This window comes from Actinia tenebrosa, unplaced genomic scaffold (genome assembly GCF_029948245.1).
Source record: "Actinia tenebrosa isolate PJP-AT-01 unplaced genomic scaffold, QUT_ActTen_1.0 PGA_scaffold0__85_contigs__length_37466705, whole genome shotgun sequence".
Lineage (NCBI taxonomy): Eukaryota > Metazoa > Cnidaria > Anthozoa > Actiniaria > Actiniidae > Actinia > Actinia tenebrosa.
The window spans coordinates 507,077-520,982 of NW_028292569.1; the positions used below are offsets into that span (position 1 = coordinate 507,077).

At 34.9% G+C, this 13,906-nt stretch overlaps 1 protein-coding gene and 1 long non-coding RNA gene across 2 annotated transcripts; one reads left to right on the forward strand and one right to left on the reverse strand.

Moving 5' to 3' along the window:
* Positions 1-277: 277 nt before the first annotated feature.
* On the reverse strand, positions 278-11,632 carry LOC116305143 (inosine-5'-monophosphate dehydrogenase 1b). Its single transcript, XM_031714987.2, has 15 exons — positions 11,311-11,632; positions 9,751-9,799; positions 8,840-8,915; positions 7,936-7,961; positions 7,610-7,796; positions 6,344-6,438; positions 5,129-5,216; positions 4,871-4,987; positions 4,323-4,449; positions 3,835-4,121; positions 3,451-3,537; positions 3,298-3,355; positions 2,872-3,015; positions 2,041-2,124; positions 278-1,756 (listed from the first exon to the last, which is right to left on the reverse strand). Exons 1-15 carry the CDS (start codon positions 11,403-11,405, stop codon positions 1,735-1,737), a joined length of 1,542 nt encoding a protein of 513 aa, XP_031570847.1. The 5' UTR covers positions 11,406-11,632; the 3' UTR covers positions 278-1,734.
* LOC116305146 (uncharacterized) lies at positions 3,965-6,616 on the forward strand. Its single transcript, XR_004198143.2, has 2 exons — positions 3,965-4,096; positions 4,337-6,616. It is a non-coding gene; the product is annotated as an uncharacterized LOC116305146 (long non-coding RNA).
* Positions 11,633-13,906: the final 2,274 nt, after the last annotated feature.

Consider the following 13,906-nt stretch of genomic DNA (forward strand, 5'->3'; position numbering starts at 1 on the left):
TGAAATAGTTCCTGGACTTAGACCAACTTCTCCCATAAAAAATAGAAAGATGAGTGTTTTTATTCTTCTTGGCAAAAAAGAAAACCAGTTGCTACATTAAGGTTTTAAAGGGAGTGTCTTGAGATAGGGGAGGGTAAAATTTCCCTAGACATGTAGATGGCAGAGCTAATTCATATGATATTAAACCAATACTATAGAAGCAAGAGTAGAATCTGAAAAGATAGATAAATCAATTAAAAAAAGCAGAATATTTTGCCAAGAGATTGTAATCCAGACCTAGTCGTTAATGATATTTTATTGTGAATTGTTTTTTTTAACATAATATTATGATTATTTAACATACATAGAATATCCTCTGGGGTACATAAGAAACAAACTAACATTCAATCAACTTTTGATTGTACACGTATCAGAATGAAATAAACAGTATGGCTTCTGAAATTAACGACTGATCACATCGATGTAAATGTCGCTAGACTAATGGGTTAATAGATATTTTTAAATTCATAGAATTATATGGTGCAAGCACTATTTCTTTGATTGTTTACTCATTTCAGAATCGAAATATTCACAATAATTTAGATCCATTTGATTCTACTTACATTTCTTGATTTTACTTACATTTAACCCATAAAACAAAAACTATTAAATTTTGTTTGTTAGTGTGTGATAGCAAACTTTGTTGTTCGGCTGTGATTTTAGGCTGACATTTTTCATGAAGTGAATACAAAAAAAAATATATTAGTATAATATATGCTATAGTCAGGTAGGACTACTAGGCAAATGAATTTGTATATTGAAATTTGAATAGAATTTCCCTGACAATTCTGTAAATAGATGATATTACATGGAGTGAAGATATGAAGTTTGTCTTTGAGTGGTGAAATATTTTCCAACATGACAAGATAAAGTAATATCTTAACGCCACCGTGTAATTTTATTTTTACTATATAGACATATTCACAAACAAAAGCCTGTCAAAAACATTGGAAAAGACGTCATTGATGTCTTCACTACTGAGAATGTGGAAAATATGTCACTGAGGTGCCGGATGTAGTAGGTATAAAAATTACAATTGACATATTTGCCTGCAAAACGCTAAAGTCTTTATAATAAATGGTAATATTACCCTTCCAAGACGATAAAAACATTTACATTAGTCTGAAATAATACTTGAGTACAGCATGATGTCGAGAGGCTATATTTACTATTTATTAGAATATATTTTTTATGGTCCATGTATGTATTATACTGTATAAGTATACACCTAACGTCGGGTTCGAGAAGGTCATATCATTGAAGCCAAGACCAAAAAGGATTTTGGGTACTCCGAAATGTGTATTATATTTGCATATAGACATGTAAAAATGCACAGTAGAGCAAAGTCAGTCGACTTAGGTTGACATGCCAAAGCCATTCCCCGAAGATTTACGCTGGAGAGCTGTTTGGCTGCGGTATTTTGTCTTTCCGTGCTCCCCTTTGGTCTTAGATTTGATGATATGACCTTTTTTTGAACCCGACAATGTTTTTTTAATTAGGTGCATGTCGCAATTATATAATCTCCAATAATTCTGATAGGACAAATAAGAATTTCAAGTTGGATTAAATACAGGAATTTATATTTTTTGGAAAGATATTGCAGAAATGAATTCTATTATATAGTATAGTTATAATCTATAAAATAATGAAAGTTTGAATGGTCCTCTTACATGTGTGTTGTTATAGGGCATGATTTTAAAAGAGTCTTTTTTCATACCTATAATGAAAGTGAAAATGGGATATTAATGAAATGGGAATGAGATGAAAGAGAATGGGAAATAGAAGGTAATTGATGATGTAATGACTAAGGGTAAAAAATGGAAAAGGATGACTTGAGAATGTTGGATATTTGGACGAGATAATGAATTGAAAATTTAAAAAAAACATGAAATGGGAATGGATTGCTGGTCGCTAGTAAGTTGATCAGTCCAATGTGGCAAGTCATCATGCTCAGCCAATGAGCAGCCAATATTAGCCCTGACAGGATGAGACTGTACTTACGAATGCAATCCATGCACTCCTCCTTCTATTTGAGATGAAGCAGATCGTCTTTCAAATTTCAGTTCACCAGAATACATCATTGATCTGGAATTTTAGTCCAAAGAGTATTGCAGATTAAAATTAAAATTTATATTTGAATTTTAAATTAAGATTTAATATACAAGTTCGCTATCTTTTTCTAAATAGATCCAATGCAATCCTTTTTAATTTGTAGTTCCAGAAATTATCCATACCCCCCTCCCCCCAGAGGAATTTTTTTAGGGTCCCCATCCCCCTCTACCCCGAGAAATTCCAATTATTATTTCCTTCCATACAAACTCTGTAATTTTGTTCTTTCTCTGACCCCCCCTTGGGGTATGAATAATTTCTGGAACTACGCAATCTGAAAGTCCTGACTGATGTTCAGAATCATCAGCACAGTTACAAACTTTAAACAAGTAAAATGAAGTTTCTTTCTTATTCATTTGTTGTATTCAGCACAACAACCCAGTCCCAACTAGTAAGGCCTAGGGCAAACGTTGAACTTTCCATGCATCGAACTTAATTACATCAAAGAATGCCGCCTCATTATCACCTGATATCCATTGTTTTTAATGAGTTCGGTGCATGGAAAGTTTAACGTTTGCCCTAGGCCTTACTGACAGTCTTAATCTGTGTGTCAGTCTTTTGAGTAACACTTGAGATACATAAATATGGATGACACTTCTAGGAAATCATAGATGAGGTTTCAAAATGGGAAAATAATGAGCCTTAGTTCACATAAACGGATTTATTTAGTAATGTATTTCGATTAATCACATAAAGGAAAAGTCATAGATATCTATTTCTTACCTTAAAGATGTTAAGCTCTTAGCACCCAAGTCCTGGCAGCCATGTTGAATGCCGGCGATAAGATATGGCATGAATTTGTGTATGGATCCTTTGTCAACGACAGAACCAGACACGCCCTGGGCTACTTTGATTCTATCAAACTCACTAGAAAAAAATTGTAATGATGTGAGGGGTAAGTACAGGTGATTCATGTCATACCGCAACTCTCTCATTTATTATAGAAATAAATAATGAAGAAGAACAGTATTTAGCAGCGTCATTTCCACAGAGTAGCCTCTTGTCCACCAAAACTCCAATTGCAATTTAGAAGTTGAGGAACGAAAACTGGAGAACTTGAAAAAAAGAACCCTCAAAGCACACCACCCTTGCTTTCCTTATTATCATTACAGCACTTGATAATCAAAACACTACAGTATTCAAACTAACCTGAAATATCTAGAAGCAGAATTTGTGTTACTTTCCATTGCACTGAGTGACCCCATACCTAACATGAGAAACAAGAGTAAATGATGAAAATAAACTGATAGAATATTTGATAGAACGGTATCGTTTTATATTCATGCGTCATATTGTCTGTACCTCTGTATTTTTTCAGTCTTACACCATCCGAAAAGAAGTATTCTCCTGGTGCTTCTGAGGTACCTGCTAACAATGATCCCATCATCACTAGAACAGAAAGGAAACATGTATTAGGTATCATTATAATCATGTAGCATCATCATCATGTAGCATCATCATGTATCATCATCATGTATTATCATCATGTATCATCATCATCATGTATCATCATCATGTATCATCATCATGTATCATCATCATCATGTATCATCATCATGTATCATCATCATCATGTATCATCATCATGTATCATCATCATGTATCATCATCATGTATCATCATCATGTATCATCATCATTTATCATCTTCATGTATCATCATCATATCATCCTTCTATCAAATCACCTGTAGAAGCACCAAGTGCCAGAGCTTTGGTTATATGACCGACAGTCTGTATACCCCCATCAGCAATCACAGGCACCCCAAATCTTCTAGCATACTCTGCCACCTTGTATACAGCTGTACCCTGTGGTCTTCCTACTGCCATGACTTCTTGAGTAATACAAATAGAGCCACTTCCCATGCCGACACGCAGAGCATCAACACCAGAATCAATAAGGTTTTTAGCCTGTGCAGCTGTGACAACATTGCCTCCAACCACCTGAAGGTCAGGATAACGTTCTCTGATATGTCTAAAAAATAATTCATGATTATGATTATTACATATGATTTATATAGAGCTCTTTCTATGTGTACACTCAAAGTATGGAGTGAAGGCACTGAGTTATTCTAAGACCCTGAGTGTTTTCTATTGGGGGAACTGAACCCACAATATCCCACACAACAGTCCGATGCTAAACCAACTTACATAAAAACTTATTTTTTACAAGTACCTTATCATCTCCAGTTGAAATATGGAATTCCCCTGAGATGAATCTATTACAACCACATCGACACCAGCCTTGACAAGTGCATCCAGCCGTAGTTTGTCTTCTTCTCTTGTGCCGATGGCTGCACCCACTATTAAGTAACCAATCAAAGATATCTTAGATTGAAACCAAGCTATACTATAATGTCACAATAAATCTTAATAAACATAATGCGTTCTGGTCTAGATGGGGTGCACACAACACTAAATAAAGTATGGTCAACATAAGATGTTTGTACTCAAGCTAGCCAACAATGCACCATGTTTGCTATCTCAGCTAAGGTCTATGTGCCTTTTAGGCACAATATATTATATCCTCACAATAGGTCTTGATAAACAGGATATATTCTGGTCTAACTGGGTACAAACAACAGCATATGAAGTACCCAAGCTAGACCAAAATGCCTGATTTGTACAGTATTTCTTTCTTTTAACTGACTTTGTCCATTCGATCCTCCCTCCTACTCATCGTACTCTCCCCATTAAAGACAAAACAAAGTATGCAGTATGCACCTAATAACTGCTTGTTCTTATCTTTTGAAGCCAGTGGATAGTCTCTGTTCTTCTTTAAATCAGTCCTTGCTATGAGAGACACCAGTTCTCCCTTTTCATTGATGATTGGTAGTTTTCCTACAAGCAAACCATATCGACCTATTACTAATATTTTACTGACATCAATATCACTAAAACTTGGGCTACCTGTGTTTTACAACACAGGGATCCCATTATTTTTTTCTTGGCATCCAAATACACTGGCCTTAATATGGGTACCTTTCTTACTGCGCTGCAAAATTTGGTTAGCTTCTATTAGAGTAATGCCTGATTTAGCCACAATTAGGTCTTCTACAGGAGTCATGACCTAGGATGTAAAAACGTAGCAAATTATGAGGATTGATTCTAGCTTCATGGCTTACAAAAGGCTTGAGAAAAAACAGTACTTTAGGTTGGTAAGATTTGGTATGCAGGGTATGGGTGGTGGGGAGTGGTTTGGTATAGATGGTATGGTATGGTAGGTCAGGATAGGGTGTGCTATTCTATGTTATGGTATGGTTTAGGATATAGTAAGGTAAGGTATGGTATGCAGGGTATGGGTGGTAGGGAGTGGTTTGGTATAGATGGTATGGTATGGTAGGGCAGGATAGGGTGTGCTATTCTATGTTATGGTATGGTTTAGGGTATAGTAAGGTAAGATTTGGTATGCAGGGTATGGGTGGTAGGGAGTGGTTTGGTATAGATGGCATGGTATGGTAGGGTAGGATAGGGTGTGCTATGCTATGTTATGGTATGGTTTATGGTATAGTAAGGTAAAGTATGGTATGTAGGGCATGGGTGGTAGGGAGTGGTTTGGTATAGATGGTATGGTATGGTAGGGCAGGATAGGGTGTGCTATGCTATGGTATGGTATGGTTTATGGTATAGTAAGGTAAGGAATGGTATGCAGGGAATGGGTGGTAGGGAGTGGTATGTTATGTTATAGATGGCATGGTATGATAAGGCAGAATCATAACAAATTGCAAGCCCGATTTTATTGCGTTTGGGCACATTCAGATCTGCATTATTAGAATATTTCTGGGGATTAATGGGAGAAGTGTGAAGCTTTTGTTTTATGGCCAGCAGGACGCCTAACTGGAAAGACAGCTTCATATTGAAACGCGTTGAAAGGCGTTGATCACATTAACTTGCTTGTCATTCTGTGGTTATTACCATGGTAACATAGGGATTAAAATTGGGCTTGTGGCTGTTTATGATAGGATGTGCTACGCTATGGTATGGGTTATAGTATAGCTAGGTATGATGGGGATGGAACTTTGAGATTTTGCATTCGTAGCACACAGTATCATGATGTGTCATAAGATGGTAAATTGGAATGTGGTGCGAATACTGTGGTATGGGTATGTTGCGCAGCATTGTGCATGCTATAGTGCATGATGTAGACTGTAAAGTAATGTTAAGTGACATAGTCTAGTGTGGTGTATGCTAAGATACCTCTTTCAGTGGCTTGCTATGGTCAATATCAAGAAGGAAATCTATGTCTCTGGATGTAACAATGCCGAGTAACACTCCACCCATATGGCCATTCTCTGCAAACAAAATATTCATTATCAAAATTATCAGCCAGTGATGTCAGTGACCCAATACCATCATGCATCAAAATCATCATCATCATTATGTAGTATCATCATCATGTATCATCATCATGTATCATCATCATGTATCATCATCTTGCATCATCATCACGATATATCATCTTCAACTCATCATGCATCACCATCACCATCATCCTCATTTATTATCATCATGTATAGTCATCATGTATCGTCATCATGTATCATCATCATGTATCATCATCATGTATCATCCTCATCATGTATCATCCTCATCATGTATCATCATCATGTATAGTCATCATGTATCGTCATCATGTATCATCATCATGTATCATCCTCATCATGTATCATCCTCATCATGTATCATCATCATTATTGTCATCATGTATCATCATCATGTATCATCATCATGTATCATCATCATGTATTATCATCATGTATCATCATCATGTATCGTCATCATGTATCATCACCATGTATCATCACCATGTATCATCATCATGTATCATCATCATGTATCATCATCATGTATCATCATCATGTATCATCATCATGTATCATCATCATGTATCATCATCATGTATCATCACCATGTATCATCATCATGTATCATCATCATGTATCATCACCATGTATCATCATCATGTATCATCATCATGTATCATCATCATGTATCATCATCATGTATCATCAACATGTATCATCATCATGTATCATCATCATGTATCATCATGTATCATCACCATGTATCATCATCATGTATCATCACCATGTATCATCATCATGTATCATCATCATGTATCATCATCATGTATCATCACCATGTATCATCATCATGTATCATCATCATGTATTATCATCATGTATCATCATCATGTATCGTCATCATGTATCATCACCATGTATCATCATGTATCATCATCATGTATCATCATCATGTATCATCATCATGTATCATCATCATGTATCATCATCATGTATCATCATGTATCATCATCATGTATTATCATCATGTATCATCATCATATATATATCATCATCATGTATCACCACAATCATCATCATAATCTATAACCCACACATCTTTATAAATAAAAAAAGAACATTTCAAAAACAAAAGTAGAACAGCTAAGCTAAAACATACCAGTGATTGGAATCCCAGAGAATCCATGTTTGGCCTTGGCCTCTATCACGTCACCAACAGTGTGCAAAGTACTAAGAACAAGTGGAGCTGTGATGAATCCTTGCTCGAATTTCTTGACTTTCCTCACTTCATTTGCTTGGAATTCAATAGAACAGTTGTGATGAAGGATCCCAATACCTCCGTTTAACTGCATAGGTAAAAATATTCACTTATTTATTCATTCATTCATTTACTAAATAATGCTCTTTAGACAAAGCAATATTTAAAGGTGAAAATGCTGCTATTTTGTCAAGCACTTTGAAACATTTTTTCTTTGAAATACTTACAGCCATCGTAATTGCCATTTTTGATTCTGAAAGAAAGAATAATTGAGCATAATTTAGAAACTTTAGCTATAATCCTTTAACATCGATACGCTAATATAGAATGCCTCAGGACTGTTATTTGGACTGTTATTAGATATTAGGAAGTCTTCATAGAACTATATATAGAAGGAATATAATTTCAAGCAATGAATATCATTAGCATCATCAACATCAATATTATCAAACATGCTAGCTTTAAGTTCTCATTTAAAGATTTAAGACACGAATCCTGTTTTATTTATTTATTTAAATATTTTCAAACAGACTTAGCATTATTACGTAGTACACAGTATAAGCAATTCTGATGTTGAGGAAAAAAAACGGATAAAGTTTGCATTGCGGTGCACTGTGACACTGTTCAAGGGAACAAAGTGGACGGCATCTTAAAAATATGTCCTCTAAAGGCCGGTTTAGATGGTACGATTTTCACCTACAACTACCATATACAACACACTCGTGTCTATCGTAGGCGAGTTGTAGGCTTGATTTACATGCTACGACTCGAGTTGTAGGATGGCGCGAGCGTGTTGTATATGATAGTTATAGGCGAAAATTTTACCTTCTAAACCGGCCCTTAAGACAGTTCCACAATACACTGCAGTACCAAATTGATCCATTTTCCCCCTCAACCTCAGAATGGCTAATAGACAATTATAGAGTTGCCTTGGAGGATAAAATTACAAAAAAACTTTCAAAGTCTTTGATACATTATAACAGTTTTTGCATGGTGTCAGTTGACTCCCACTATACCAGGATGCTTTGTGAATTTGCTAACTAACTGAACGAAAGAAAGTGGGCAAGAGATTCTGGTAGTGGGAGTCAAATGAGGCCATCGTGAAAGCTTTCTATTTCATAGTTTTCTTACCAGTGACAGTGTCCATAGGTGAGCTGACTAAAGGTGTCTTCAGGGTGATCTTCTTGGTGAGGGGTGAAGTCAAGTCCTGGGGAAATGATGACATCTTTATTACGTTTTTTTCTTTGAATAATATTGTGGATATGTTTTAGATTGACAGAATCTAAGAAAATCCAGAAGACTGTGTTTCATTTGCACTTAAATTTACATTCACAATGACAGAGTGCTTTGAAGCTAAAGTGAATTGAAATTTTTTGAGTAACTCATGCATTGTAATACAATAAATAAATATAATATTATAAAAACTATGAAAAGTAATAATGTAACAATACTAATAAATCAATATTTGTAATATACTGTGCTAAATATGCAAGATTTCTTTTTGCTCAAGATACTTATAAATTTTATGAAAGCTCTGTTTCTCAAGTGTAGCCTCGATTTTGTGTAGAATATTCACATGTTCTTATGTAAAGGTGAGTGGAATTTCAAAGTGTTTGTATCGTTAAAGTTGAGCATTCTTTACTTTACCAATGGTATTTGTGGATATTTTGACACTAATTCGAGGCTAACCCTGAGTAAATGAGTTTTTAATCAAGAAACACGGCAGTGATTTAGAAATTGTAGAAAAAGGGCTCTTGGTCAAAAATTTGGGCCGAGAACAAGTTTAGATCAATTTCTCTACTAACATGTCAGCTTCAATAGACAAAATTTATCTGGAAATTGTTTCCAGAAATTCAGCTTTACTTTATAGAATATAACAATAAACCTTTGACTTAATTTGAAACCAATCAGTTTACGCCCTAAGGTTGATAATTTCACTGCATAATATTTCACTTCATATTATATTATAATAAATGAGAATATTCATAAAGTAACATTGATATAAGACTTGATAAAAAGAATTAAACGCAATGAATACTAACCACATCATTTGCCAGAAAATCAATGAATCCAGGAAGAATGATGAAATCACTGAAAGTATGAGAAATCATAAACTCACTTAACGACATTTCTATTGACACACTGTGGCATTAAGAATTTAACAGAATTATTTCAAAATGTTATTTCAAGTAATACAGAAAATTTACATTTTTTTGAGAAAGATGTCTTAAGCCACAGAATGTTCTAGCATATTGTAAATTAGCTTAACTCAAGACTTATAATGAGCTGCTGTACTAACGATGTGAAATAATGCCAGCTTAAAGATAATCAGGAAATCAATAATTTAACAGAGAGGTTAAGCAGGAGCTAGAGGGAAAAGATTTACAATTGAAAAATTGAAGGAAATTTTAGATATCTATTTGCATCCTCTAATTCCATCAATATGGTGCCATGGTAATAATCTATGGTATCTGCAGACAAAAAAAATTAAAAGTCCAACAGAGACACTTTTTTGCTAAAAAGAAAGTTATCTACTTTTTAATCAGTCTCAACTACACTGCTTATTTCTTGAAAATATCATTACTGCAAACTGATTAATTAAATTGTAAAACTAATTAGGGTCACCATTGGAAACTGAAACGTTAATTAAATTTCCAAGACTGCTTTTAATTGTTTCACAAAATAATTTTGTAATGCTTAGTTTTGAATGTCTAAGCTTTAATTCCTTTTTACCCCGTAAATTTCCTATCATTTAAGATATGTTTTCTAGTAAAAAGTAAAAAAAAAAAAAAAAAGACATTTTTGTACAGTAATTTACACAGAAAATAAAAATGGGAAAAAGTGCATCCTTTGAAAAGTAATTGTAAGTGAAAATGGGGAAAAACAAATATTTATATTTTATGATTATAAAATGTGAATAGATGAATGAATGAATGGATGGATGAATGAATGAATAAATGAAATAATGGATGGATGGATGGATATTTTTATCGCTTACCATCAAACTATTTAAAGAAAGGATGCTTATTTTCTGTATGATACGATAAAACTATGAATCTTATACTTTTTACTCAACTCTTCATTTTTTAGGAGGGGAGGGGTGGTCAAACAAGACTAAGTAGATTATAATACATAATATCATAATCGAAATATCAGCAAAAAGACTCAAATAGCACTTATCTGTCACGAAAAGATATATTTTAAAGGTAGTTTTAGTCTGTTCGACATTATTTTCGGTATCAAAGCTACAAAACAAAAAGCAAAAGTTCAAAACAGCAAAAAAGCAGCTGGTTTTTGATAAAAACTCTTTTCGTGCAAAAAAAAAAAAAAAGAAGCGAAGTCTCGCAAAAACAGCCGCGAAAATCACAAGAAAACATGAAAAGACACAAAGAAAATCCTACAAAAAATACTCAAGCATTACGATTAATCTTAAAATTCAAAGGAAGCAAAAAATTTTAAACGAACAGTCGAGAAACTCCACGTGTTGCTCTGTGTGAACCAAATAGAGCGTCAAGACGAACAGAACTGATGAGGTCGTTTCTACTCAACATCTTTTCAGTTTTTTTGTTTCAAAAGATGCTAAATACAGATATGAACATTACCTATAAGTAAGGCCATCGCTAGAAAATAAATGAGTAGCTACCATGCCGTCTTCTGGTACGTAACCCGTGCCTCCTGTTATCAGTAGCTCCGCCATTTTTTCCTCGACAGTCTTTTTTCCTTGGTCCAAGTTTCACTCGCCTCTTCGCGTTATTGTGCCAGAATAACACTGTGAGAACTAACAAGGAGTGCCAGTATCGTCTCTCCTATAATTTGAACGTTCTCTGAGAACGACAAGTTGGCAAAATGAGAAGTTTTTGGCGTCTAATTTAACTTTACACCTTTGTTTGTGTGTAATTTAGGATCTAGGCCAACGTGTTTTATATAGAAACATCTAACTCCCCTGGGGGGAGGAGTCCATGCGCAAAACTAATGTTAAAGCTTATGTCTTTATAAATAATTGTACTTACTCTCTCAACCATTCAGTCACTATCACGAAAAATATAAATACAACTAAAAAGAAATATAGAGTTAACTAAAATCAGTAAATCTAAGCGAAAACTAATTATCGTCTCAAGCTTGAGAGGCAACCTTTCTAATTTCACACTAGGAGTGTTTTTAGACTATTTTTAGCGGAGCTATAAGGTGGCTCGACTGGGTTTTCTTTGTCGCGTACCTTCGAAGTGTGAACAGGAAATGCGTTTTTGTCAATAAGTTAATTTCAAATAAATAATAATGTCGTGTCTAGAGATAGATTCAAGTTTCAAATGATATACTATTTATCACAATCGGAGTTACTATAGCAACACAGTGACGTAATGTCATTTTCTTATACATCCCATTTTCGGCGAAATTAGACGTTTGTTTAAAAAATGGATTAAAAGTACTTAAAGCTCATATGATCGCCTTAAAGTTAACGAAGTTTCGACGATTAGTATGGAAGCGTTTCGAAATATATAATTCCCATCGGAACTTTTTTGCAGCAAAAACGACAACGATCCAATACAATTAGTTCATGTGTACGAACCTTTTCTTAGTGGACTTTGGCTTTTTTTGGTCTCGAAGTGTTAGTCCTAGTCCTTCTGAAAAAATGGAAAGAAATCGTTTTATTATATAATTACCAATGAAATATCTATTTTTCTCTATTTCGAAAAATTGATATCTTCACACGTGAAAATAACATGTTATTTTCACGTGTGAAAATAACACTATTGCGATGGCTATTCAAAAATACACGGAAAGAATTGCCTGAAAAAGTCAAAACATACTTCATTGATAATTATATAATAAACGGAATATTACATGGGCGCTTGGAGATACGAAATTTATCTTCTCGTGTTGAAAATCTCTCACTCGTTCGCTGCGCTCACTTGTGAGAGATCTTTTCAACACTCGAAGATAAATTTCGTATCTCCGCGCGCCCATGTAATATCCTCTATTTATTCGATTTCCAGTAATATGACTTCAAGCCTAGTTAGTAAAGTTGTGCCTTTTGGTCTCTTGTCAAAGATTCATTTTCTTATAATTATATATATTTTTAAAACTTCGAAATCTAATACTTTATATAACGCAGTAACATACCCTAAATAAAGCTGATTGAAATACCTGTAGAGCCTCAAATAATAATCTCAATTCCGTAAACATTTGTATCCCAGTTCTAAATATGACAGCCGCTTCCTTCATTTGCACTTTGTTTCTAGTTAGTTGTGCATCTCTATAGACTCAAAACTCGCACCGATGTGAGGCTTAAGTTGTGAACAAAGGAATCTGGCGTGATTCAAAAGTCACGAGTACAGATAGATTTTATAGTATAGATTTCGCCAAGAGAGCATAAATCTTTTTGCGTCAAAAGGGCGCGTGCAGTAACAGAGAATGCCTGTAATATCGCAAAGAATTATGTAGAGATAAGCGTCTATCCACCATCAGGGCTGACAAGGACCTAAAATCCACATCAAAATCTGGCGTCACTCTGTTTTATCGGTACTCTCTGAACAATCGAGGGATTTGTTCATCTCAGCTCCTCCTATGATTAAAGCAAAGTTTAGTGGTGTATCCATGGAGCTACATTCAGTATAAAAAGGTTGAAGGGGCGAACCCTGATACGATGAAGGCTAATGAAGCCTGATAAAGGTTAATGAAGGCTATTGAGCCCTGGTGCCAGGAAAATGAAGGCTAATAATCTCTGATGAAGAAAGAGAAAACGCGCACGCGTGCTGTGTGCAGTTCTGAAGCACGCGGCGGGGTTAGGAGAACACGAGAGAAGTGTTAGGAGAAGCACGAAGCGTAGCGGAGTGCTTCTTGACACTTCTCGAGTTATTTGCCAATCCCCAAGTGTTTTATAACTCTAAACAGCACAGCAAGTAAAGTTTTTGTTTCTTTTATAAAATACCAATTACATGAATGTCGTAACTGAAAGTACGCGAGCGTGCTGTATTCTCTCATAAAGCACGCACTCACAACCAATCAGAACGCGAGATTTAGAACAGTTATATTATAATGAAGGTTAATGATCCCTGATGAAGGCTAATGAAGGCTAATGAACCCCGATGAAGGGTGATGAAAGCTAATGAACCCCGATGAAGGGTGATGAAAGCTGTTAAACCCTAATGAAGGCTAATGAAGGCTAAAGAACCCTGTTGAAGGCTAGTGAGGGCTGTT